This window comes from Nilaparvata lugens, chromosome 8 (assembly GCF_014356525.2).
Source record: "Nilaparvata lugens isolate BPH chromosome 8, ASM1435652v1, whole genome shotgun sequence".
In the NCBI taxonomy this organism is placed as follows: domain Eukaryota; kingdom Metazoa; phylum Arthropoda; class Insecta; order Hemiptera; family Delphacidae; genus Nilaparvata; species Nilaparvata lugens.
The window spans coordinates 27,621,613-27,646,400 of NC_052511.1; the positions used below are offsets into that span (position 1 = coordinate 27,621,613).

General features: G+C 33.0%; 1 protein-coding gene across 2 annotated transcripts; it reads left to right on the forward strand.

Moving 5' to 3' along the window:
* The first annotated feature begins 1,558 nt into the window (after positions 1-1,558).
* On the forward strand, positions 1,559-23,122 carry LOC111044885 (60S ribosomal protein L15). Of its 2 annotated transcripts, none has more exons than XM_039434410.1 (5): positions 1,559-1,687; positions 2,204-2,390; positions 8,364-8,500; positions 9,231-9,341; positions 22,868-23,122. In XM_039434410.1, the coding sequence occupies exons 2-5, from the start codon at positions 2,219-2,221 to the stop codon at positions 23,060-23,062; spliced, it is 615 nt and encodes a 204-aa protein (XP_039290344.1). In that variant the 5' UTR covers positions 1,559-1,687; positions 2,204-2,218; the 3' UTR covers positions 23,063-23,122. The 2 variants fall into 2 exon arrangements, with proteins under 2 accessions (XP_039290344.1, XP_022185832.1); XM_022330140.2 differs by lacking the exon at positions 2,204-2,390 and adding an exon at positions 6,423-6,609 and having other exon boundaries at positions 1,584-1,687.
* Positions 23,123-24,788: the final 1,666 nt, after the last annotated feature.

The following is a 24,788-nucleotide window of genomic DNA, read 5'->3' on the forward strand; positions in this document are numbered from 1 at the left end:
ACCTTGTGTGTTGGCAGTGAGTCGCAGAATACCACTCTAATATGATTGAAATTTTGCTTGCATATTTTCCATATAACCAAAACATTTATATTTTCACCACATTTAGCATATTCACTTACTTGATTTTTACATGAGTTAATCGTATGTCATAGAAATATTCAGATTAAAGTAGATATGCTAGTTGCAAATGAAAATAATAAGCTGATGAATAAAAATGATAATAGATGTGAAAAGTCCAAAGTATTAAATAATTATTTTAATGGGTAATGATAAATTCCCATGATAAATATAAGAAATATAAAATGCTTAAAAAATAAAGAAAACGATATTGGCACCATATTTGGATGGAACCTAGTAAGGAGAACTCAAGCACAACAAAACCACACTTCATTCAGTCACAAAGAGGATTCACTGTAATCACTATGGTAGCATAATAAAAACTTTTTTGTCATACTAGACTTATTCAAAAAAGAATTTATTATTTTAATAATATGAAATTGTTGTTTATAGATTGTATTTATAAATTTTGATACCTATGAAGTCTCTTCTTAGAAAAAAGTTGATTCTATTCAAGACGTTTGTACACTATCCGATTTATAAAAAAAATTCTAAAAAAACTGTCTTGTGGTGCAAGAAGCGTCCTAGCAGCGCAGTTATAATCAATCACCTTTACCGTGTTATTAAGGATGTTCGGTACACTTTTATTCAATTTGGATAATCTTTTCCACTATAATTGTTAAGATCATTATAAGAGTGAGAAAAAGTGGCAACTGAAATTTTTAAGTGGTCTAATAAGCATTATATTATATAAGAATAGTACCTAATGGTTCATTCTTGCATATTAAAATAGTGTGTGAATGGTTTACATTGAATTATTAAAAAAGTTGACTTGTAAAAATAGATTAATCAATACCTCATTATCCCATTATATTTTCATATAGGCCTATTTAATAATAGTATCTAGGGTATTTTAAGTAGGTAGTAGTTATTATTGGCACAATTCTGTCTCATTTTCTTATTTATTGAGAATTTGAGATAAGTTACCTACAAAACGATACCGGTATGAAAGATGTTTGTTCATATGATAAAAATCAATGATTTTCTTAGATATTAGATCCAATGTGCAAACACTACCATGTACATATTTTTCTAAAATAAATTAAATCAAAGCTCTATAGTATATAGAGCTATATTATTACTATACTGTAACTGGAGGGTCGCTGTGTGAGCTAGATATTGGAAACTTATTTTGTTGTCATATTCTTAAATTTATAATGGTTTTAGGGTAATTTTTGGTGGGTAAAAAGTGTCTATACCAGTTCATAATCTGGATAATATAATAAAATGTTCTTCAAGTTTCTGAAGAGAAAAAGAAAGTCTTTCTTCCTTTTTTGTAAGTTTGAAAATCCCGCTTTGAATCTTTGAATGTATGCTGACATGATAAAATCATTTATAACTATGAACAACTTCTCAAATATATGAATATTTTTGATCATCTTATATTATCATGATATTTTCCCTGTGAAATCCGTTTTATGGATATTCTATTTCAAATTATTTTGGAAATTTATGTTACAGCCTCTGCAATTATCAAGAAATTTTTAAACGGAAGTCACTCGCGGCCATCAAAGAACTTCAGATCAAGTTCTCGTTTTGCCTTTTCCGTTTGTAGGATACACGGTTGCAGGTGAGTAAATTTTCAGAATTTTATCCTTCAATTTTGTTTAAATCTTTTGCAATATTGCTCAAATCGTCATTTAATTATTAATTTTTAACTATTTACTTCATAACTTTTACATTTGAATTGTTTTTTGAAATGTTTTATCTTTCTAAAACTCTAACAATACTTGCGCTACGTCAAGATCCCATGCTACTTTCTGATATATATAACAACTTTTGAGTTTCTTTTTTACGGTATTATTAAAAATAGGGCATTCGTTGATTATTGATCCTATTCCAATCATTAGAATTGTTAAAAATTGTTCTGATTTCTGAAAATCCAATCAACTCTTAGCTATTGGCCAATTTAGGTTATGTTTAGTATTTCATTATGGCTTAGTTCTGAGAAAATTCAAGCTTCTTCAAAATACTGTTAATTTTATAAATAATAAACACTCTGATTGCAACAATTTTCAATAAAATTTCCTGTTCCGTAAATACCGTAAACATTTATATTGGCTTTAACATAATTATTGTTTACCAGGGTAGGTCTTCCACGATGGGGGCCTACAAGTACATTCAGGAGTTGTACCGCAAAAAGCAGAGTGATGTTATGAGGTTCCTCCTCCGTATTAGGGTTTGGCAGTACCGTCAAATGACGAAGATGCATCGTGCTCCACGATCAACCAGACCCGACAAAGCTAGGAGACTTGGCTACAGAAACAAACAAGGTTAGTATCTACGAAATAATTATGTTATAACTTATGCACAAGCAATTAGCATTCACCACATCTATGACGTTGACTTTATAAATAGAAAAGGTATACTGTAGGATAAATAACATGTACTGTATGCTAGGAAAGAATTAGCTTGAAGTTTTAAAAATTCTTATCCTATTATAGATCAAATCATTCATATTTTCAAGTATCAAATTAGAACTTTATTTGTACGGAACTTGAATTTTGATAGTAATAAAAAAAATTTGCTAATAAAAATGTTTCAAATCATTTTGAAAATAGGCTATTAGACGTTTTTTTTTTTTCAATTAGCACCTAGTCTGAGACTAATAAGCTATTTATTTTATCCTAATTTTACTAAATGGACTTTTTCAAACCTCATCCAATGATTACTGAGTTATGATATTTCAAATTTGAGTGATATTTAAAAAAAAATCAATTTTGATCATATTTAGTATTTGATCAACAATAATTATATCCCGATTACAATCTAGATGTAAAATTCATAATCCCTCTGGGCGTAATTTTGTGCTCTAAAATATGAGACTAGGTAGAGCGCTCTATCTCATATAGATTTCCAGGTACACATGACAACAATGCTCATTGTATTGTGAAAAACACCTCATTTTTAGCTTCAACCATCATCACCATCTAAATTGACCTCACAGTGATATTTACCACAATGATATAAGCTCATGAGATTATGTTCTATGAGAATCACCCTTTAGTTTCACTTCATTTCAGTATTTCCTAGTGGAGAGGCACGCGAGGACACGATAAAGGATCGCTTAAGGATCAAGCTATCAAAATGAAAAAGTTTTCTTAGGAAAACATTTTTTTTTCAATAATTTCAAATTTTCTAAAAATATCAATTTTTGAGAAAGTTATTCAATTTACCAAAAATAGTGTTTAGTTGAGTTTTTTTTGGAAATTGAATAACTTTTTCAAAAATTGATATTTTCAGAAAATGTTTCAAAATTTTCTTGTTTTATTCAATCAACATTACCATGAAGAATTTATCTCGTACCGAATTTGAAATTTCCTGTCCCAAAAATTTAAACTTTAGGCGTTCATATCTCAAAAAGTAATGATTGGAAGAAAATGTTTTCCTAAGAAAACTTTTTCATTTTGATATATACCGGTACAAATCGAAAAACTTTGAAAAATATCACCAGTACAAGAAAGTTTATTTTTAGCCTTTTCACAGCCTCAAGATGTAGACTGCAACATAGTATTAGGCCTACTTAACTTGCTAAGTAATTAGAACTACAAGTTTGTTTAGCACACCTGTTTAATTAAGTAGAACTCGTCTGACCTTTGCATGGGGAAATTCCTTCACCAATTCTTCAAGATCTGGGGACTGAACTATTTTATGTTCGCTAGACCACTCAGACGTTCCTGGGATATTGTTGATCTTAGAAAAGTCTTCATTAGCTCGAGGTTGAAAAGCTTCTTATATAATTTTACCATTCACATTTGATATTATGAATTTATTATTTATTTGTATTTTAAAATTTTCCATTCCTTTAAATTTGCCGCCCCCAAAACCTGCCGCCCTGTGCGGCCGCCCGGTCCGCCCACCCCTGGGGCCGGGCCTGTGCTTTGTAGTAATAATTATGAATGAGTGAAGATTACTGATAAGAGATGAATTAGATATAGGGATTATCAACCTTTTTTGCTTCACGTCCCCTTCGAATCCTGAATTTGTTCTCAATAATACCTGTCTGTATGAATAAATTGTGAATTAATCATTGTTTGAATTAATTCATCATACAAAACTGTTATCCAAATCAAATTTCCTTCTGCACTGCCAACTAAAGAGAAACCTTGTGTGTTGGCAGTGAGTCGCAGAATACCACTCTAATATGATTGAAATTTTGCTTGCATATTCTCCATATAACCAAAACATTTATATTTTCACCACATTTAGCATATTCACTTACTTGATTTTTACATGAGTTAATCGTATGTCATAGAAATATTCAGATTAAAGTAGATATGCTAGTTGCAAATGAAAATAATAATAAGCTGATGAATAAAAATGATAATAGATGTGAAAAGTCCAAAGTATTAAATAATTATTTTAATGGGTAATGATAAATTCCCATGATAAATATAAGAAATATAAAATGCTTAAAAAATAAAGAAAACGATATTGGCACCATATTTGGATGGAACCTAGTAAGGAGAACTCAAGCACAACAAAACCACACTTCATTCAGTCACAAAGAGGATTCACTGTAATCACTATGGTAGCATAATAAAAACTTTTTTGTCATACTAGACTTATTCAAAAAAGAATTTATTATTTTAATAATATGAAATTGTTGTTTATAGATTGTATTTATAAATTTTGATACCTATGAAGTCTCTTCTTAGAAAAAAGTTGATTCTATTCAAGACGTTTGTACACTATCCGATTTTATAAAAAAAAATCTAAAAAAACTGTCTTGTGGTGCAAGAAGCGTCCTAGCAGCGCAGTTATAATCAATCACCTTTACCGTGTTATTAAGGATGTTCGGTACACTTTTATTCAATTTGGATAATCTTTTCCACTATAATTGTTAAGATCATTATAAGAGTGAGAAAAAGTGGCAACTGAAATTTTTAAGTGGTCTAATAAGCATTATATTATATAAGAATAGTATCTAATGGTTCATTCTTGCATATTAAAATAGTGTGTGAATGGTTTACATTGAATTATTAAAAAAGTTGACTTGTAAAAATAGATTAATCAATACCTCATTATCCCATTATATTTTCATATAGGCCTATTTAATAATAGTATCTAGGGTATTTTAAGTAGTAGTTATTATTGGCACAATTCTGTCTCATTTTCTTATTTATTGAGAATTTGAGATAAGTTACCTACAAAACGATACCGGTATGAAAGATGTTTGTTCATATGATAAAAATCAATTATTTTCTTAGATATTAGATCCAATGTGCAAACACTACCATGTACATATTTTTCTAAAATAAATTAAATCAAAGCTCTATAGTATATAGAGCTATATTATTACTATACTGTAACTGGAGGGTCGCTGTGTGAGCTAGATATTGGAAACTTATTTTGTTGTCATATTCTTAAATTTATAATGGTTTTAGGGTAATTTTTGGTGGGTCAAAAGTGTCTATACCAGTTCATAATCTGGATAGTATAATAAAATGTTCTTCAAGTTTCTGAAGAGAAAAAGAAAGTCTTGCTTCCTTTTTTGTAAGTTTGAAAATCCCGCTTTGAATCTTTGAATGTATGCTGACATGATAAAATCATTTATAACTATGAACAACTTCTTAAATATATGAATATTTTTGATCATCTTATATTATCATGATATTTTTCCTGTGATATTCGTTTTATGGATATTCTATTTCAAATTATTTTGGAAATTTATGTTACAGCCTCTGCAACTATCAAGAAATTTTTAAACGGAAGTCACTCGCGGCCATCAAAGAACTTCAGATCAAGTTCTCGTTTTGCCTTTTCCGTTTGTAGGATACACGGTCGCAGGTGAGTAAATTTTCAGAATTTTATCCTTCAATTTTGTTTAAATCTTTTGCAATATTGCTCAAATCGTCATTTAATTATTAATTTTCAACTATTTACTTCATAACTTTACATTTGAATTTTTTTTTGAAATGTTTTATCTTTCTAAAACTCTAACAATACTTGCGCTACGTCAAGATCCCATGCTACTTTCTGATATATATAACAACTTTTGAGTTTCTTTTTTTCGGTATTATTAAAAATAGGGCATTCGTTGATTATTGATCTTATTCCAATCATTAGAATTGTTAAAAATTGTTCTGATTTCTGAAAATCCAATCAACTCTTAGCTATTGGCCAATTTAGGTTATGTTTAGTATTTCATTATGGCTTAGTTCTGAGAAAATTCTAGCTTCTTCAAAATACTGTTAATTTTATAAATAATAAACACTCTGATTGCAACAATTTTCAATAAAATTTCCTGTTCCGTAAATACCGTAAACATTTATATTGGCTTTAACATAATTATTGTTTACCAGGGTAGGTCTTCCACGATGGGGGCCTACAAGTACATTCAGGAGTTGTACCGCAAAAAGCAGAGTGATGTTATGAGGTTCCTCCTCCGTATTAGGGTTTGGCAGTACCGTCAAATGACGAAGATGCATCGTGCTCCACGATCAACCAGACCCGACAAAGCTAGGAGACTTGGCTACAGAAACAAACAAGGTTAGTATCTACGAAATAATTATGTTATAACTTATGCACAAGCAATTAGCATTCACCACATCTATGACGTTGACTTTATAAATAGAAAAGGTATACTGTAGGATAAATAACATGTACTGTATGCTAGGAAAGAATTAGCTTGAAGTTTTAAAAATTCTTATCCTATTATAGATCAAATCATTTATATTTTCAAGTATCAAATTAGAACTTTATTTGTACGGAACTTGAATTTTGATAGTAATAAAAAAAATTTGCTAATAAAAATGTTTCAAATCATTTTGAAAATAGGCTATTAGACGAATGTCAGCAACAATTTGAATTCTTACTCATGGTACTTACTTCTTACTTTCGGTGTCCTCATCACGATCCTAGGAACTGAGAGTTGTCTTTGGTTTTCATCCCCTCATGGTTGTCAAGCCTGGACTAGGTCGTCCTGCAATGTAGCCATCAGGTCCTTACGTGGCGGTATGAGCTCCAACTGATATATTCTTCCACTGATTAGAAAGGTTGTTCTGTGAAGTACCTCTTCAGTTCCTTTACGAATTGTGTCGGCTCAGTGTGCTTGAGTAATTTTATTCGCTCCGGTAACATGTTGAAGAAGTATGACCCCGAGTAATTTGGAGTGCACTTGAATTTGTTCCGATTGTGCTGCGGAAGATCTATATTATGGCGATTCTATGCTATTATCTATATTATTCCTTATGTTGACACTGCTGACTGCTCCTCAAAGAAGGTTTTTGACTTGTTTCTAGTAGTATCGTCTCCAGTAGGTAGATTGATATCACAGTGAGGACCTTGTACTCCCGAAATAGTGGCTTGCAATGTTCCATGTAGTTACGCCTAAGTATTATTCTAATGGCCTTCTTCTGGTATCAAAGTATCTTATTTATGCAGTTGATTGGTACTTCGCCAGGAATTTAGTGTTATCAACTGTGTCTATTTTTCATTATAAATACGATCTTTGATTTCCAGGTGTGAATGTAATCTTGACTGTTTTACCCGCATTTATTGTTAGCTTTAAGTTGCTTAAAATTGTAGACGCTGTTTGAAGAGTTGAGTTGATGCTGCTATAGTCCCTTTTTTCTTATCTATAGGTACAATTTTTGTTGTGTCATCCGCAAATAGGACACATTTGTTTCTTTTTCCAAGATAGTCCGGAAAGTTGTTTATGTAGCCTATACGAGGAAATATAATGGACCCTGGATTGACACTTGAGACACACCTTTCTTAATTTCTTGAAACATTGATTTTGCTCTAGTTATTACTGTTTGCTGTTGGTAGCCTATTCCCTATGTGTATTTCTACATATTGATATCTTTAAGTGAAGTATTTTTCAATTCATTGTGGAGCTTTGCCTTGAATGTGCAGCTGTTTCAGCTTTTTTGTTAGCATATCCTGGTCAAGATTGTCGAAAGCTTTCTGCAAGTCCAGGAATACCCCTGCTGCTATATTGTTTTCCTCCCATGTATCATTTACGACCTTTAACAGGTAGGCTATGGCTGTGTTGTGCTGAGACCCTTTCTAAAGCCATGTTGGAATGTTGATAGCAGACCATTATTTTCAAGGTGGGCAGTTAGTCTATTGTTAACCACATGCTCTAAGATCTTGGAGACAATTTGGTGGATTAGATATTGGCCTATAATTGGTTAAACTAATTGTGATAATTGAAAAATTGATTCGGTACCGGTATTGATTTTAACTTTATATTTTTAAATAATTTTTAGTCAATATTTATTGGATTGTGTAATTTTCAGGCTTTGTTATCTACCGTATTCGTGTGAGGCGAGGAGGTCGCAAACGCCCAGTGCCCAAAGGTGCCACCTACGGTAAACCCAAGAGCCACGGAGTCAACCAACTTAAGCCAACACGTAACCTCCAAAACTTGGCTGAAGTGAGTAAACTATTTTTATTGAAGATTTTATCAACATTTTTGCTCTGTTACTCCAAGAGGTTACAGAAGTTTCATATAAAAGATATTGTCAACATTAAAAACTTGGAATATTTATAATATACTGTTGAAAGATAATATGAACTTATAAGTTATAATTATTTATAATACTTCTTTTTGATATAATAATAATTTATTTTTGTCACATAATTATAAAATTGCATTCTCAATTTCAGAGTATTTTTATAGTAATCTGCCTATGAAAATGAACAAACGCTGTCTTTTTTCACTCTCACACATTTGGTTCACAAGCTTTCTGGCTGTGCAATACGGCCATACTGTACTCCATAAGCACAATCCTGCCAGCGCCACACTCGCCAAGTCGGTTGCCAAGGGAAATTTTTAATGTTGGTGAGAAGGCGAGCGGTGGCATAGTAGTCATCCACACTCGACAATTGTACGCACTTTGCAAGAGTGTGGAAGCGGCAAAAGGGTTGCACAGACTATAATTAGACTATTGTATTAGTTATTCAGCAAAATATATCAGTTTATTACTAAGTTGAAAACGTTCATTTGATTTTATCAAATTCTACTTTTAATGATGATAACCAATCTATAAGCATGATGTACTTTATGATTGCTTAATCTTCCTTGGATGTCTGAAAGAAAAATTACTTGAACTTGATTATATATCTAGTGGAAAGAAATGTCTTATGTGATATTTTTTCAACAGGAACGAGTTGGTAGACGTGCTGGTGGATTAAGAGTGATGAATTCTTACTGGATCGCTCAGGACGCTATCTACAAATACTACGAAGTCATCTGTATTGACCCACACCACAAGGTAGGTGGATTTTTTTTAATTGAGTGGTTTGAACTCAAAAATTTTATAAGCGTCCGAGTTAGCATTCATTGGATTACCGTGCTTCACCAAAAGTAGCTAATTAGTGCAACGCTATGGCTCAGTATATCTTACGTTGTAATTATTGTTATTCATTTTTTGCTGATTTTAATATCATAGTTATCAGTGTTCAATTGCGAAGAATCGTCGATCATAGTAGTTTTGAGTAGATGTGTAACCCAAGTCATCTGGTTTTTAGAACGACATTCTTTCACCACTTCTTTCATTGTTTCTTTCTATCAAATAGCAACCAGTTTATATCTCATCATTCCCACTTATTTATTATGTAAAAACTAGTCACAGGCTCGTATCATATTTGGAGAAAATATCAAATTCTATCAATTTTAAGTTTTGGACTTTATTAAAATCAAGTCCAAAGTCTAAAAGTTAAATTAAGTTTTGGACTTGGTGCATTTTTAGTTTTGTACTTTGAGATGAAATGATTTCAAGAGCTCATTCTATGACGGGAGTGCCTCAGAACTGCGAGTTTGAATTTGTCTAGTGTATGAACATGAAATGTTCTGTTCAATTAGAGTTGAAAGCAGTGGTGTAACCTCAAAACTTAACTTGAGCTAGCTCTCCAGGCAAATCAACTAACCCCTTCTCTGCCTCACTAGTCCAAAAAAACTACATTTAAAAGTCAGAAACCTTCCTTTTGTAAGTAGTTTTGAAACTCCTTTACTAAGTTTTATAACTTGGTGTCTGATGAACTAGAAATTGATAATAATTCGATTTTTTGCCAAAAGGGTCATGAAAAAATACCTCAAACTCTACAACAGACCGAACCAAAAATTGCAAAATGTAACCTCAAACAATAACATTCCAAGTTCCAAGTTTGCCTGACTGCAATACATCCAGAGTCAACTCGCTTCGGCTACAGTCGGCGAAGCTGTAGGGCTGTAGCTCCTATCCACTACAATGGGAAAGAACCCATTCCCCTCCCCACTTCTCTTCCAGCGAGAATTACATTGTCGATATGAGCCGCTAGGCCATCGCTGAGAGTTCGGTAGCTTTACGTATTTGGCATAGTCGCGCCGCATCGCAAACGCTCAATTTTACATTAAAGCATGAAATACTGATGTTTTTAGACTTCTTACCTTCTTAAATATTTCATCAACAATAATGATATTCTAATATTTAAACAAATTTTATTTATTTATTGAAAATAGTTAGGCTTCCCAGCTATAGTGAGGTCCACTTTATAATGGCAGTGTTTGATTAGCAATGTTATTGCTATCCTTGTCTATCATTCAACAAAACGGATAGCGCTATCTCTTTCTCGCTTTGCTCTGTTGCCAGATCGTCTTTTAACAATGTAGAATTGATCATTAATAATTAATTAACAAAATATTTCATCTTAATTATGAGATTTCATTATAAAATGATTGAAAAACATAATTTCTTTCTCAATAAAATATTTCTTGCTTAATAAAATATAATTGATTATTTTAAACGAGAATGAACAGTCAATATTACATCAATAAACCTGTATCAGCTACCATCTATAGAAGGCATTGACAAGGCAGAGGATCGGCAACGTTTTTCTCCTATCTTTCTCCACTGCCATTATAACGTGGACCTCACGTTAGCCTAGCTAGCCTTGAGGGGTACGCGACTAGGTGCCACCCCGACTACTTGGCCCCTTTTAAAACCGGTTTTTAGGGGACAAGTAGTCGGTGGGACACCCTGTCGTGAGGGTGCGAGGTGTCAAGTTGTCGTTTACGGTCATGACTAGTTGGCACTTCCGGTCCAGTAGGTTTCAAGTAGTCGGGGGGACAACTTGACGGCAATGGAATATTTTTACGAGGGTACAAGTAGTCGCCTATGGCCAAAATGACCAGGTGTCAAGTAGTCGGGGTGACAACTAGACGGCTACCCGCCTTGAGAATAAGCCACTGGTTTAAAGGTAAAAGGGAAGGTTAGGTTTTGGCTTTTAAATGTTGAAGCAATATGTTAATACTATTTGAAATCTGTGGATAATTCTATATAATAAACACAAATAACGAAAAGCTGAAATATTCGCACTTTTGATATATCGCACTTACGAGACACACCATTCTCGGCATATGATGATAACAAATTTCTATCACTGACCTCTTGTGATTTTTTATCTTCCTTGGATGTCTGATGTCGTTGAATGTTTTATAATTTAAAATCTCCCGTTCATTGAATATGTATCAACCAAATACAGTTTATTTATTAAGTTTATATACTCGTACTCCATAGCTTAAAATTTGCTGACTGAATGCTTCGATATGTTGCCATAATCAGTGATGATCTTGTTAAAAGAGTATTTGCTATCTGAAGATAATGATGCGAAACACCACACTGAGATTATGTGCAAATTGTCAAAAGTTCCAAAACTCGCCAATTTTCAACTAATCGAATTGATTTCTGGGGACCTGCAAAAAACTAGCTTTCTGATGATTACAAATCTTTTTATGACTATTTCTTATACTACTTTTCTTCCTTGGAGTTCTGATTTAAAATATAATGAATACAGTATTTAGGATTTTTCCATTCTATAGCCTCTTTAATAATGAATAAAATTGCTGACTCTGAATTTATGATGATCTTGGAAAAGAGTATTTGCTATTTGATGTTAATGATGCAAAACACCATCCTGAAATTATATGCAAATTGTTAACGTTTTGAAACTCGTCATTTGTCAACTATTGTATCACGGCAGTAAATAAATGAATATGGTACATATAACATATCGCAAACGTAGATAGGGTACCTATTAGGCCAATATTAATATGTAAATTTGAAAATTCATGCTGTTTGGGAAAAAACATGTTTTTTTGATATCTATAGAAAATAATAAGTAAGTAAACTCACCAATTTATTTTCAGAAAGCTTGATTTTTGTACTTTTAGTGGAGTTTAATCAAAGTACATACTCTGTAGCAATATTTTTCAACTCTTTACACTACAGATGGAACGCAAAATACGGTTATTTTGTCAATAACTTCACTATAAATATCAACTTCCCTATTTTTTAATGTTTCAAATAGTGAGTAATTTTCGGTTCAATTTTGCATTTGAATAAAAAATCATGTTTTATAAACGACTCACATCTATTCAAACAGTCAGACATGTCTTGGTATACTATTTTCCAGTTTTAATCCTTGCCTGATAATTTTGAAAGCCTCTAGAACTTCTTGATCTGACGGATTCTTCTCCTCAGGTTCCGTCACAGCTATCATCATAGTCAGTTCAAAGAATTAAAATGTGTGACAAAAGCAAGAATGGGGAAGTCCAGTCGTTCACCTGCCTGGTCTACAATAATGACAAGTTCTTGGAATTCAAGTAACTTGCATTCAATTTCCGACATGTGTTTCACCCTCTATTAACTGTCTACCACCCTATCTTCTTCCTACCTGAATTGCCATTATTTTTAGTCTATTGACCTTTCTGCTGAAACTAAACAATTCCTTGGGAATAACCGTCTGCTTCCAATACACACTTAACCTTGTATGTTGAAGTCAAGAGAAAACTTTGTTGTTGAGAGGTCCGAAATTCTTTACATAGAGGTAAATAAGCATCTAAAACTCAGAAATGTCATGGGACCAGGTAAAAATTCGTTGTGTAGAGGATTTCGTTAAGTGGAGGTTTGTTATAGAGAGGTTCGACTAAATTAAAATTTATTTTTGCGACCCTGAATAAAACTTGCAAATGATGATTACAAATCCTTATGAATATTTTTGATATTTTTTTCTTCCTTGGATGTCTGATGCAAAATATAGTAAATACAGTATTTAGGATTTTTCCATTCATATAGCCTCTTTCAATAATGCATAAAATTGCTGATTCGGAATTTTTCACTTACCATCGCTATTCTGCCACAATTTATGATGATCTTGGAAAAGAGTATTTGCTATTTGATGATAATGATGCAAAACACCATACTGAAATTATGTGCTAAATTCTATATTCATTCTTCTAATTCATTCTATTGTTGTATTCTATTTCTATTGTGAGCTAGCTTTCTTATATTGTATGTTTTACGTTGAAACCACAGCTCAAGTTGAATTAATTAGGGTTTCCACGTTGACTCAAATTTCATCAGCAGCATGTGATGTCCTTCACTTCACCAACTTTTTTCATTGTTCAACCAATGATGCTGTATAGTATTTGCTACTTCTGATACGCAGTGATATAAAATTACCAGACTGAGGTTGCAATAAAACTAGTTGGCATGCATTTGATAACTTTTTAAGGGCCGTACTGTATTTCGTTGGTTGATACCGTTTGCTAAGACTATTAGGATTTCAGAATCCCAGAATTTTTTTTGAAATAATTGACTGCATGTCGTGTTAAATATATTAAAAAAGTGTGTCCCAGAATATGTTGTGAAATATTGACATCAATGAGATTTAAATTTTCAATTTACAATTTCTTGTTAACTCTTCAAAATGAAACTTTTCTTCGCAAATGATGATATCACATCCGTTTGAAACTTTGTGATATTTTTTCTTCCTTGGATGTCTGATACGGAGAAGAATTTTGATTTTATTAGACTGCTTTTTTTCAATGTAAACTTGTTTAATTCACTACACTTAATTACAAGATTTTCAAATTCATTTGGAATGCTGTTACATTCGTGTTGATTATTCGAGTGTTTGCAAAGCCATTACTGTACTTTCCAAAAAAAATTAAGGTACCCCAATTTCAAGTTTTCTATACGTTTCAAGGTCCCCTGAGTCCAAAACATGATTTTTGGGTATTGGTCTGTGTGTGTGTATGTGTGTGTGTGTGTATGTGTGTGTGTGTATGTCTGTGAACACGATAACTCCATTCCTAATTAACCGATCGACTTGAAATTTTAAACTTAAGGTCCCTATACCATGAGGACCCGACAATTAGAAATTCAATAAAATTCAATTCAAGATGGCGGAAAAAATGGCGGATAATTACTAAAAAACCATGTTTTTCACGTTTTTCTCGAAAATGGCTCTAACGATTTTCTTCAAATTCATATCATGGATAGCTATTTATGAGCCCTATCAACTAGCATAAGTCTCATTTCTAGGAAAATTTCAGGAGCTCCGTAATATTCTTGAAAAATGGCAGAAAATGACTAAAAAACCATGTTTTTCACGGTTTTCTCGAAAACGGCTCCAACGATTTTCTTCAAATTTATACCATGGATAGCTATTTTTAAGCCCTATCAACTGGCATAAGTTTCATTTCTGGGAAAATTTCAGGAGCTCCTTAATATTCTTGAGAAAAATGGCGGATAATGACTAAAAATCCATGTTTTTCACCGTTTTCTCGAAAACTGCTCTAACGATTTACTTCAAATTCATACCATGGATTTATTCATATCATTTCATAAGCACTATCAACTGGCATGAGTCTCATTTCTGGGAAAATTCCATGAGCTCCGTAATATTCTTGAGAAAAATGGCGGATAATGACCAAAAACCAGGTTTTTCACGGTTTTCTCGAAAACGGCTCTAACGATTTTCTTCAAATTCAAGCCATGGGTAGCTATTCATAAGTCCTATGAAATGACATGAGTTTTTTCCTTGGAAAATTGCAGGAGCTCCGTAATATTCTTGAGAAAAATGGCGGATAATTACTAAAAAACCATGTTTTTCACGATTTTTTTCAAAATAACTTGACCGATTTTTTTCAAATTCATACTCTGTATAGTTATTTATCAGCTCTATTAACAGGCATGAGTCTCCTTTCTGGGAAACTAATGGGGGGTCCACCCCATCCTTGAGAAATGGACTTTGTAACCTCCTTCTCGTGCATGAGGTAGGTAGGTAGAGCAGTTCATAAAAAGAACACATAGTCGAGATATTTCATCTGTAGAACAGCTGTTTTGACAACTTTAAAAAAATGACGACTAAAAACATCATTGAATTTCACAATTTACACAAAGGAAAAAGTACTCTGAAAACAATTATATATACACATATACAAAAGTCTGATCGTAGTTTCGAATATGAGCAAGGAAAGTTGTGTGAGTGTACCACACCAGATTTTAATATATATACATATATATTATGGTGACATGAATAGAATAGAATGACTGCCTTTATTTTTCTTAGAAAGCGAAGTTAGGGCGCAGTCGACCCTCTCTTACACTCAACTCTCTATCAAGTATTATAACAATACGAAAAAAATAAATACAAATAATATGATTAAAAACAAACAATAGTTAAGTTATCTACTTATTTAAAATAATAAAATATTTTAAATTATTGAAAAGAAGAGAAAAAAATGACATTGAAAATAATACATAACAATGCTGAATGATAGTATTTTCTGATACTTCATCACTTTAGTAAAAAATAAGACACTACAGAATACAATACAGTAGGCCTACATAGCAACTGAAGTGTTTGCTATACATTTCATTTCCTACTTATTATCACTATGTAAATTTCGAAGTGGATAAGTAAATTACATTATGATTTATTTAAATAGTAAAATAGAATCTTCCTTCAATCAACAAACAACGTCACAAACAACGCTCCTTCAATCCACGTGCCATACATATATAAATATATAATTTACATATGTTAATAATGTGGTGACATCATTTGAAGTCAGCTTTAAACGTTTCTCCTGTGGAGAAAAAATGATGACTTTAGTAGACTGTTTAGTGGATCCTAGACATTCAGATTCAAATCTATACATAACAATTGATTCCCCTTTTCATCCAGGATATTTGTGGTTTCTTAAAATTTCGATTTATTGACCGAGCGAAATGAGTTCTAAGATTCAAGTCAACGGCTTTGCATTTCTCTTTATGTTTATATGTTCCGCAATTACGGCGAAACGCAGCAATAGATTACCATGAAATTTGACAGGTATATTTCTTTTTAAATTGTGCCTCGACGTATATACAAGGTTTTTTGAAAATTTTGCATTTTAAGGTTAATACAATAGGTAAATCTCCTTCGAACGCCAATATTACAGTAAAAATCAGAATAGAATCATCCATAATAATTCAGCTGTTGAGTGGATTTTTAATTGCATGCAATAACGCATGCAATTAATATATCAATGTAACTTAGTAAAAATCAGCTGTCGTGTTGACTATTCATTGCATGCAATGACGCATGCAATTAATAACGGAAAGAAAACATAGTATTTTCTCTCGACCTTTATCTGCTTTCAACTCGGTCTGACCTGTTGCCAGTAAGTTGAAGGAGATTAGATTTTGATGTTAGCATATTTTTGATACACTAACCCCAACAGCCATTAGCCGTTTTCACACCGACATCTTGCCGACACAACATACAAACAGGATTTACTCTTATGGACAGTATGAGACGAGGCTGTGTTTTATAACTGCGCGAGGTCTACTGTTCATAGAACTACTAGTCCATGATTAAAATGTTGTTTTACCAAAATCATCAAATATTTAATAATTCGATACAATGATACATGTACAAATGTGAAGCTGACTTGCACCGAGGTAGAATCAATTTAATCTTAAATAATTTGAAATATATTTCAAGTTGTTAGGCTTCATTAATTCATTGAACACCTATTTTATCATTATGTGTTACCAGAACCTATTAGAATTATGTAGATTGCCTTTAATGAATAAATTGAGTTCCATGTAAATGTATTATTTCCACCAAACTCCAAAATAACTATTTCAATGTGACTTTTAATTGTTCAGTCAATATAAAATAATTTTGATTCTGCAGTAACTTATACATAAGTCATATCAATGTAAGAAAGAACAGATTATATACTTCTAGATGAATGTAACAATATTGGAAAGATGTTATCCAACGGTATTTGAATACACCCCTGACTGTTACTGTATGGGAGTACCACCAGTAATTTATAAGTTTTCAATTCGTCAAAAGAGTGGTTATAGATAAAATAGTGTACTCAACGGTTATAATCTTCTCCTATCTATATTTTTTCTCCTTATTATTGTTCATCTTCTTCCTGCCGCCAAAGTGCAGTACTTTATACCTGGCAATAGAATTTTTAGAAATAGAAGCATTTGGTTAACTTTGGTTTTACGCTTCAGTGAACATACGGTAGTCTATGAGCAGGGTAGTTCTACCTGGACACCACCGATGACAAATTGACCGGGCTTTCCAGAAGTACCTAACGGGAAACATTTGCTTTGTTTCATGGAAGCAAGGCATTGTAATACTGAATGAGTATTTATAGTTCTATAAAGCAAGGCCTTTTGGTTCTAATACCCGAGACGTCAGTCTGCAGATTGTTGTTATGGAATGCAGAAAACTTCTTTCACCAACCTTAGACAATAAATGCTGTTTCAAAAGATTGAAAAGATAGCATGCCGCTTCCAAAATCTATGGATATGGTTTATGTACTATATATATATATATATATATATATCTGTGAGTGTAGCGTAAGGGACACACTATTATTCCTCACCCACCATATAGCATATAATATATCGAACTCTGTCACTCCCACTCAACCACATCACTCTCTTACACATACCCTTTCCTTCGGGCTCACTCTCTCTCACTCTCTCTCTCTCTCTCACATGATAATGAATTAAAACGCAGATTTCTGTCTTTGACACTAATATCATGCTTTAGTTAGATCAATAATGTTTCAATTGCCATCTGAATTTATGATGATCTTGGAAAAGAGTATTTGCTATTTGATGTTAATGATGCAAAACACCATCCTGAAATTATATGCAAATTGTTAACGTTTTGAAACTCGTCATTTGTCAACTATTGTATCACGGCAGTAAATAAATGAATATGGTACATATAACATATCGCAAACGTAGATAGGGTACCTATTAGGCCAATATTAATATGTAAATTTGAAAATTCATGCTGTTTGGGAAAAAACATGTTTTTTTGATATCTATAGAAAATAATAAGTAAGTAAACTCACCAATTTATTTTCAGAAAGCTTGATTTTTGTACTTTTAGTGGAGTTTAATCAAAGTACATACTCTGTAGCAATATTTTTCAACTCTTTACACTACAGATGGAACGCAAAATACGGTTATTTTGTCAATAACTTCACTATAAATATCAACTTCCCTATTTTTTAATGTTTCAAATAGTGAGTAATTTTCGGTTCAATTTTGCATTTGAATAAAAAATCATGTTTTATAAACGACTCACATCTATTCAAACAGTCAGACATGTCTTGGTATACTATTTTCCAGTTTTAATCCTTGCCTGATAATTTTGAAAGCCTCTAGAACTTCTTGATCTGACGGATTCTTCTCCTCAGGTTCCGTCACAGCTATCATCATAGTCAGTTCAAAGAATTAAAATGTGTGACAAAAGCAAGAATGGGGAAGTCCAGTCGTTCACCTGCCTGGTCTACAATAATGACAAGTTCTTGGAATTCAAGTAACTTGCATTCAATTTCCGACATGTGTTTCACCCTCTATTAACTGTCTACCACCCTATCTTCTTCCTACCTGAATTGCCATTATTTTTAGTCTATTGACCTTTCTGCTGAAACTAAACAATTCCTTGGGAATAACCGTCTGCTTCCAATACACACTTAACCTTGTATGTTGAAGTCAAGAGAAAACTTTGTTGTTGAGAGGTCCGAAATTCTTTACATAGAGGTAAATAAGCATCTAAAACTCAGAAATGTCATGGGACCAGGTAAAAATTCGTTGTGTAGAGGATTTCGTTAAGTGGAGGTTTGTTATAGAGAGGTTCGACTAAATTAAAATTTATTTTTGCGACCCTGAATAAAACTTGCAAATGATGATTACAAATCCTTATGAATATTTTTGATATTTTTTTCTTCCTTGGATGTCTGATGCAAAATATAGTAAATACAGTATTTAGGATTTTTCCATTCATATAGCCTCTTTCAATAATGCATAAAATTGCTGATTCGGAATTTTTCACTTACCATCGCTATTCTGCCACAATTTATGATGATCTTGGAAAAGAGTATTTGCTATTTGATGATAATGATGCAAAACACCATACTGAAATTATGTGCTAAATTCTATATTCATTCTTCTAATTCATTCTATTGTTGTATTCTATTTCTATTGTGAGCTAGCTTTCTTATATTGTATGTTTTACGTTGAAACCACAGCTCAAGTTGAATTAATTAGGGTTTCCACGTTGACTCAAATTTCATCAGCAGCATGTGATGTCCTTCACTTCACCAACTTTTTTCATTGTTTTTATTTAAAACAACCAATGATGTTTCTTTGTGAGTATTTGCTACTCTTGATATCCAATGATGTGAACTACTCCACTGAGGTTGTTCTCATTCTCTGATAATCATATTTCATGATTATTCAAGCATTCGGCTGGTAATTTCAGATTAATAGTTGTTGCAACTGAGAGTTGAACTAGCTAATATATCCATTCAAGTCAACCAATGATGCTTTTAGTGAGTATTTGCTACTCTTGATAGCCAATGATGTTAACTACTTTACTGAGGTTGACATAAAACTATTATTCTTTAGCGATGTGTTTAGAATCCTATAATAGGTGACAATCTGTAGGTTCTGGGGTTTGAAGTTGAATTCAACTTTGTTGAATCCATTCCAATACCTAACCAATGATGGATGCTTTCTTGTGAGTATTTGCTACTCTTGATATTTTATGATGTAAACTACTCCACTGAGGTTTATTATTCTTTTAGTAACAGGTAACCCATGCTTTGCATATGGAAAATTTGGTGTTGTAAAATAATGCAAATAATAAACTCCTTTTATCCAGGGAACATAAAAAATAAAATGATTATTTATTATTTTGTTCCAAATTATGTGGATGATCATAATAAAAGTTGAAAATTCCCAGAAAAACAAATAGTCTGATAGGTCTTGAACCCCCACAACCTTTGATTTATGAACCACACGCTCTAACAATCAAGTTACGGATTTACTTGTAATATGCCTTGTTTAGCTAGGCTTTATAGTTGCGTAAACTTTAAATCACAAAATCAATAAATTTGTTTTTATAATTAAATTAGGATTAATTTATTAATAAGAATGAAAATAGACCTATGACCATGCTCGGTAAATTCAAAATCTTTATGTAAAATTGCAAGTGAATTATTATTATTATTATTTCATCCACTTACCACCTGTAAAAGGGGTATAAGTATATGTCAATTTGTCATTAATCAAACAGTAACATGTTTTCTATCTTCTCAAATCCCTCCATCTTGAGGTTTGTAAAAATCTTTGTATTCCTCCACTGAGTAGGCACATATGGATAGCAGCTCTTTTTTCAATAAAAATCTGAAAGCTTTACCTGACTTTTCTTTTATGTGAGATGGCAATAAGGTGTACATCCGGATACCTGAACTCCTTACCCTTCGCTCATACATAGTACTACGGTGTGCATCATCTCTCAAATTATTCCTGTATCTAGTCGAATATTGGTGAAATGTTTCTCCTGTATTAAATTCATTTATGTGTTTTTTTAAAAAGCAGATTGTTTCCAGAATATATAGGCTAGGAAGTGGGAGAATTCCAAGTTTTTTGAAATAGGGCCTACAACTAGTTCGGATTGACTCCCCTATCATCGCCCTCAATGCCCACTTCTGAAGTCTAAACACCTCCACTACACTGCTAGAATTACCCCAAAAAATAATTCCATAGTTTAGGAGGGAGTGAAACAGGGCGAAATACACACTTTCTAGAGCCATCGAATCCAGAGAAGCCTTCAGGTTTCTGAGAATAAAAATTGCTGAGTTAAGTTTGGCTTTCAGGCATTCCAGATGTGGTTTCCATGAAAGATCAGAGTCAATCACCACTCCAAGAACTCTTATACTACTTACAGAATCTAGGCTATATTATTGCCTTCAATTTCCAAGCTACCCCCCTACTGAATCAGTTCAGACGTGATGATGCGGCATCATTCTTGAATTTTCTATCCCGTACATGTGTAAGACGATTCTTCCCTTTATTATATTATAGATTAGATTCTTTATTGATTATAGATTCTTTATTCTATATTAGATAGATTCTTTATTTCCGGGTAAAATTTGTTAATTGAATTGTAATAGATCATTATTTCGTTTCAAACTTTTCATCCTCAAATATAACCAATCCATGGATAGTACAACCAATGATGCATTTTGTGAGTATTTGCTACTCTTGATGTCTAATGATGTTAATTGCTCCACTGAGGTTGAATTTACCGAAACATATTTTGTATTTTAACATTTTCTTCAGCTGAATTTTATTCAATGTACATTTGATTGATTGCAATTGAAATGTTTTAAGTACATTCATTCCAAACAAATTTATTTTCATGACTTATCACTAGCTTAACCAATGATGCTTTATTTGTGAGTGTTTGCCAGTCTTGATTTTTGCTGAAGACAGATACACCACTGAGGTTATTTTTGAGCCCTGATTCACATTAATATATTTTTATATTTTAAATTATGTTTCTACAACTTTATAAAATTAATTTCAATGGTATTACATAAGTTACAACCAATGATGCTCTCTTATGAGTGTTTGCCAGTCTTGATTTCTAATGAAGACTAAGACTCTACTGAGGTTTTTCATCTTTGAATATTTGAAACCATATTTTATGAATCGCCATTCACTCCTTAGTGATAGAAAAAATTGATAATGATGAATTATTGTCGTTCACTCGATTGCAATAAAGGCAATGCATTTTTTATTATCGTTGTTTATTCTAAGTAACCAATGATGTTTTTATGCGAGTATTTGCTACTCTTGAAATTTGATGATGTAAACTGCTTTACTGAGGTGTTACTTGGAAAGCTAATTCCCTAGATTCTACTAAGTTATTAAAATTATCATTTTGAAAAGAAATGATTTTTCGAACAAAAATAAGGAATATTCAAATTTATGTTGTTAGTGGCATGCTGTGACCAATGATGTTCTTGAAAAGAGTATTTGCTAACTGTATGCTCTATGATGTTAACACCATTTCTGAGGTTGTGCTTGTCCATCAATAGCATTATTTGTAATCTGCTGTCTACTGTGATCATCTTGATTTTATAGAACTATTCAATATACTTAACTTTGATACGTATCCATAATTTAGTGGTATTTCATAATTTGGCAGACTTTTCGTTTCTCAGACGTAAGGATTTTGATCACCAATATTGGCATTGTCACACGAATTCAATTTTTGTTAAAATCAAGAATACAATAAGTCTTGGGTGGGTATTTTCTATCAATAGCATTCTCTCAAGTCTTTAGTGTGTTAGATTAGCAGAGTGTTTCAATGCATTCCAGGACTAGGAGTTCTGCTCAAATTTCGTGGCTCTATACAGCAAAAAATAATAATACGATTTTTATCTGTGAGTATCCTAATCAACGAATTCATACTACATGCTACGAAATCGACGAATCTTATTCCAAGAAGTGGCAAAACATTTTTATTTATGATGAAGAATCAATCAATAAAGTCTTGCTACAATATGAAAAAAGAGAAGTTCAAGAAAAAAAATGAGCTGAGAAAGCAATAATTTGTTTGATTTGGTGTTTATTTGGTTGTGTTTGTGTTGCAGGCTATCCGCCGCGACCCGAAGGTGAACTGGATCTGCGAGTCGGTGCAGAAGCACCGCGAACTCCGTGGCAAGACGTCGGCCGGCCGCAAATCACGTGGTCTCGGCAAGGGTCACCGTTACTCGCAGACCATTGGTGGATCGAGGCGTGCCGCCTGGCTGCGTCGCAACTCCCTGCAACTGCACAGGAAGCGTTAAACTGCTGTTTTATACCTACGCGTTTAAGATTCTATTCCATTAAAAAAACTATAAAACCAACACACCTGTGTTTTGAATGTGTTTTAGTTTAGATGTGCACTAGATGATGTAGTTTGAGCTCTGGAGAGGTAGAAATCTATTCACGTAGTGCTCCAGTACACTGGAATAATTTTCGACCGAATCGTTCATTGTCGGTCATTGATAAAGGCCGTGGCTATAACATTGAGCCTTCGACTCCCACCACAAGACTCTGATTTTTTCAAGATGGGGAAGAGACTAAACTCTAATTTTTTGGGTGGGGGAAGATTTTGGTCAGTTGGTTCTCGGCAGCCGGTATCCTCACTTCGAAAAATTTCTACACTGCTACTGGCCGTATGCAGGGAAGAGGGAAAGATGTGTGAGAGAATCAATCCCATCCCTACCACGCCAGCCACTCTGTTTGAGGGGTTGAGGTTCATGTTATATCTCGTGGGCTCTAGCTCATGCTTATTGAACCCCGAATAAATCTGGATTCTCACATATCAGTATTAGACTTGATGAAAATATGTTAGATTTATGTGTCCGATATAGTGAAAATATTCTTCCTATGAGTTGCAATGGAACAATGAAATTTCTACTCAGCCCGGCTGAGCGAGTATGAATAGTCCTATTACAACTCCTGGGAAAAATATTTTAACTTGAAGGCACTAACTCTGATAATGATATTTAGGAATTCAGCTTTATTGTGATGTAATGGACACTTATCAATTGATTCACTTGTTCATCGAAGTTGGTTATCGTTGTGTCGAAGCTAGCTCAGTTTGAGAGAAGTTAGTTACGTCTAAGATGATTGTTGTCATTCTGAAGAGTACTTGGGCCAGCCACTAACGTAACGTTTCACCGTACTTTCTCCGCTACTGTAGCGGTAACAGCAACGGATCCTTGAGTTACTAGAGTACCTCGCCGTCCTGCTGCAACGAGTAATGAATGGTATAGGTTATGTTGATGCGCTTGATTTCAGTATTTCCTATTGGATTGGGAACTTCAGGGATCAACATTTCAAACACTCATAACTTTTGACACAATGATCGGATCTTCTCGTAGTGCAGCTCATTCTTCTCGGCTCGTCATGGCGATTCAAAAGGCCCTAATACATTCATAGCTTTGTCAATGAAGACAATAAAACAGGATTTCACGTAACTAATTAGGGGAAAACTAAATTTTTGCAGGATGTTAGTAGGCCTATACCTAGTACTTACCCTGAAATCACAGACTACTCATCCTCCCCCTATTGTTATTCCTCCTACTAAAAAGTTAATTTAGCCTGTTTTCCAGCCAGATTGTGTAATAACTCTCAGTAGCCAAAAAAAAAACATCATCAGTCAGTTAGATAAGACGTAGGCCTATTAGTACTTTTCTATAAGACACTTTCAATGTTATCCCGTATAATTCGAAAGATTGAGTCAATTTAGTTGGCCAACGAATAATTGTATATGTATAGGGGCCAAGTCACACGAGGCGTGAGTTGATTGTTGTAACCAATCAAACCATTTATTGAGAAAATGATTAGAGAATACCAATGTAGATTTCGTTAAGGAAGAGCTACAATTGACCAACTGTTTATAATAATTAAATAGAAAAAATGTATGAGCACAATCTGAGCTTACATATTATTCTCTTTGTAGATTTCAAGCTGAAATTTGATAGTATCAAGAGATCAGAGATCGGACAAGTATTAAAAAAGTAT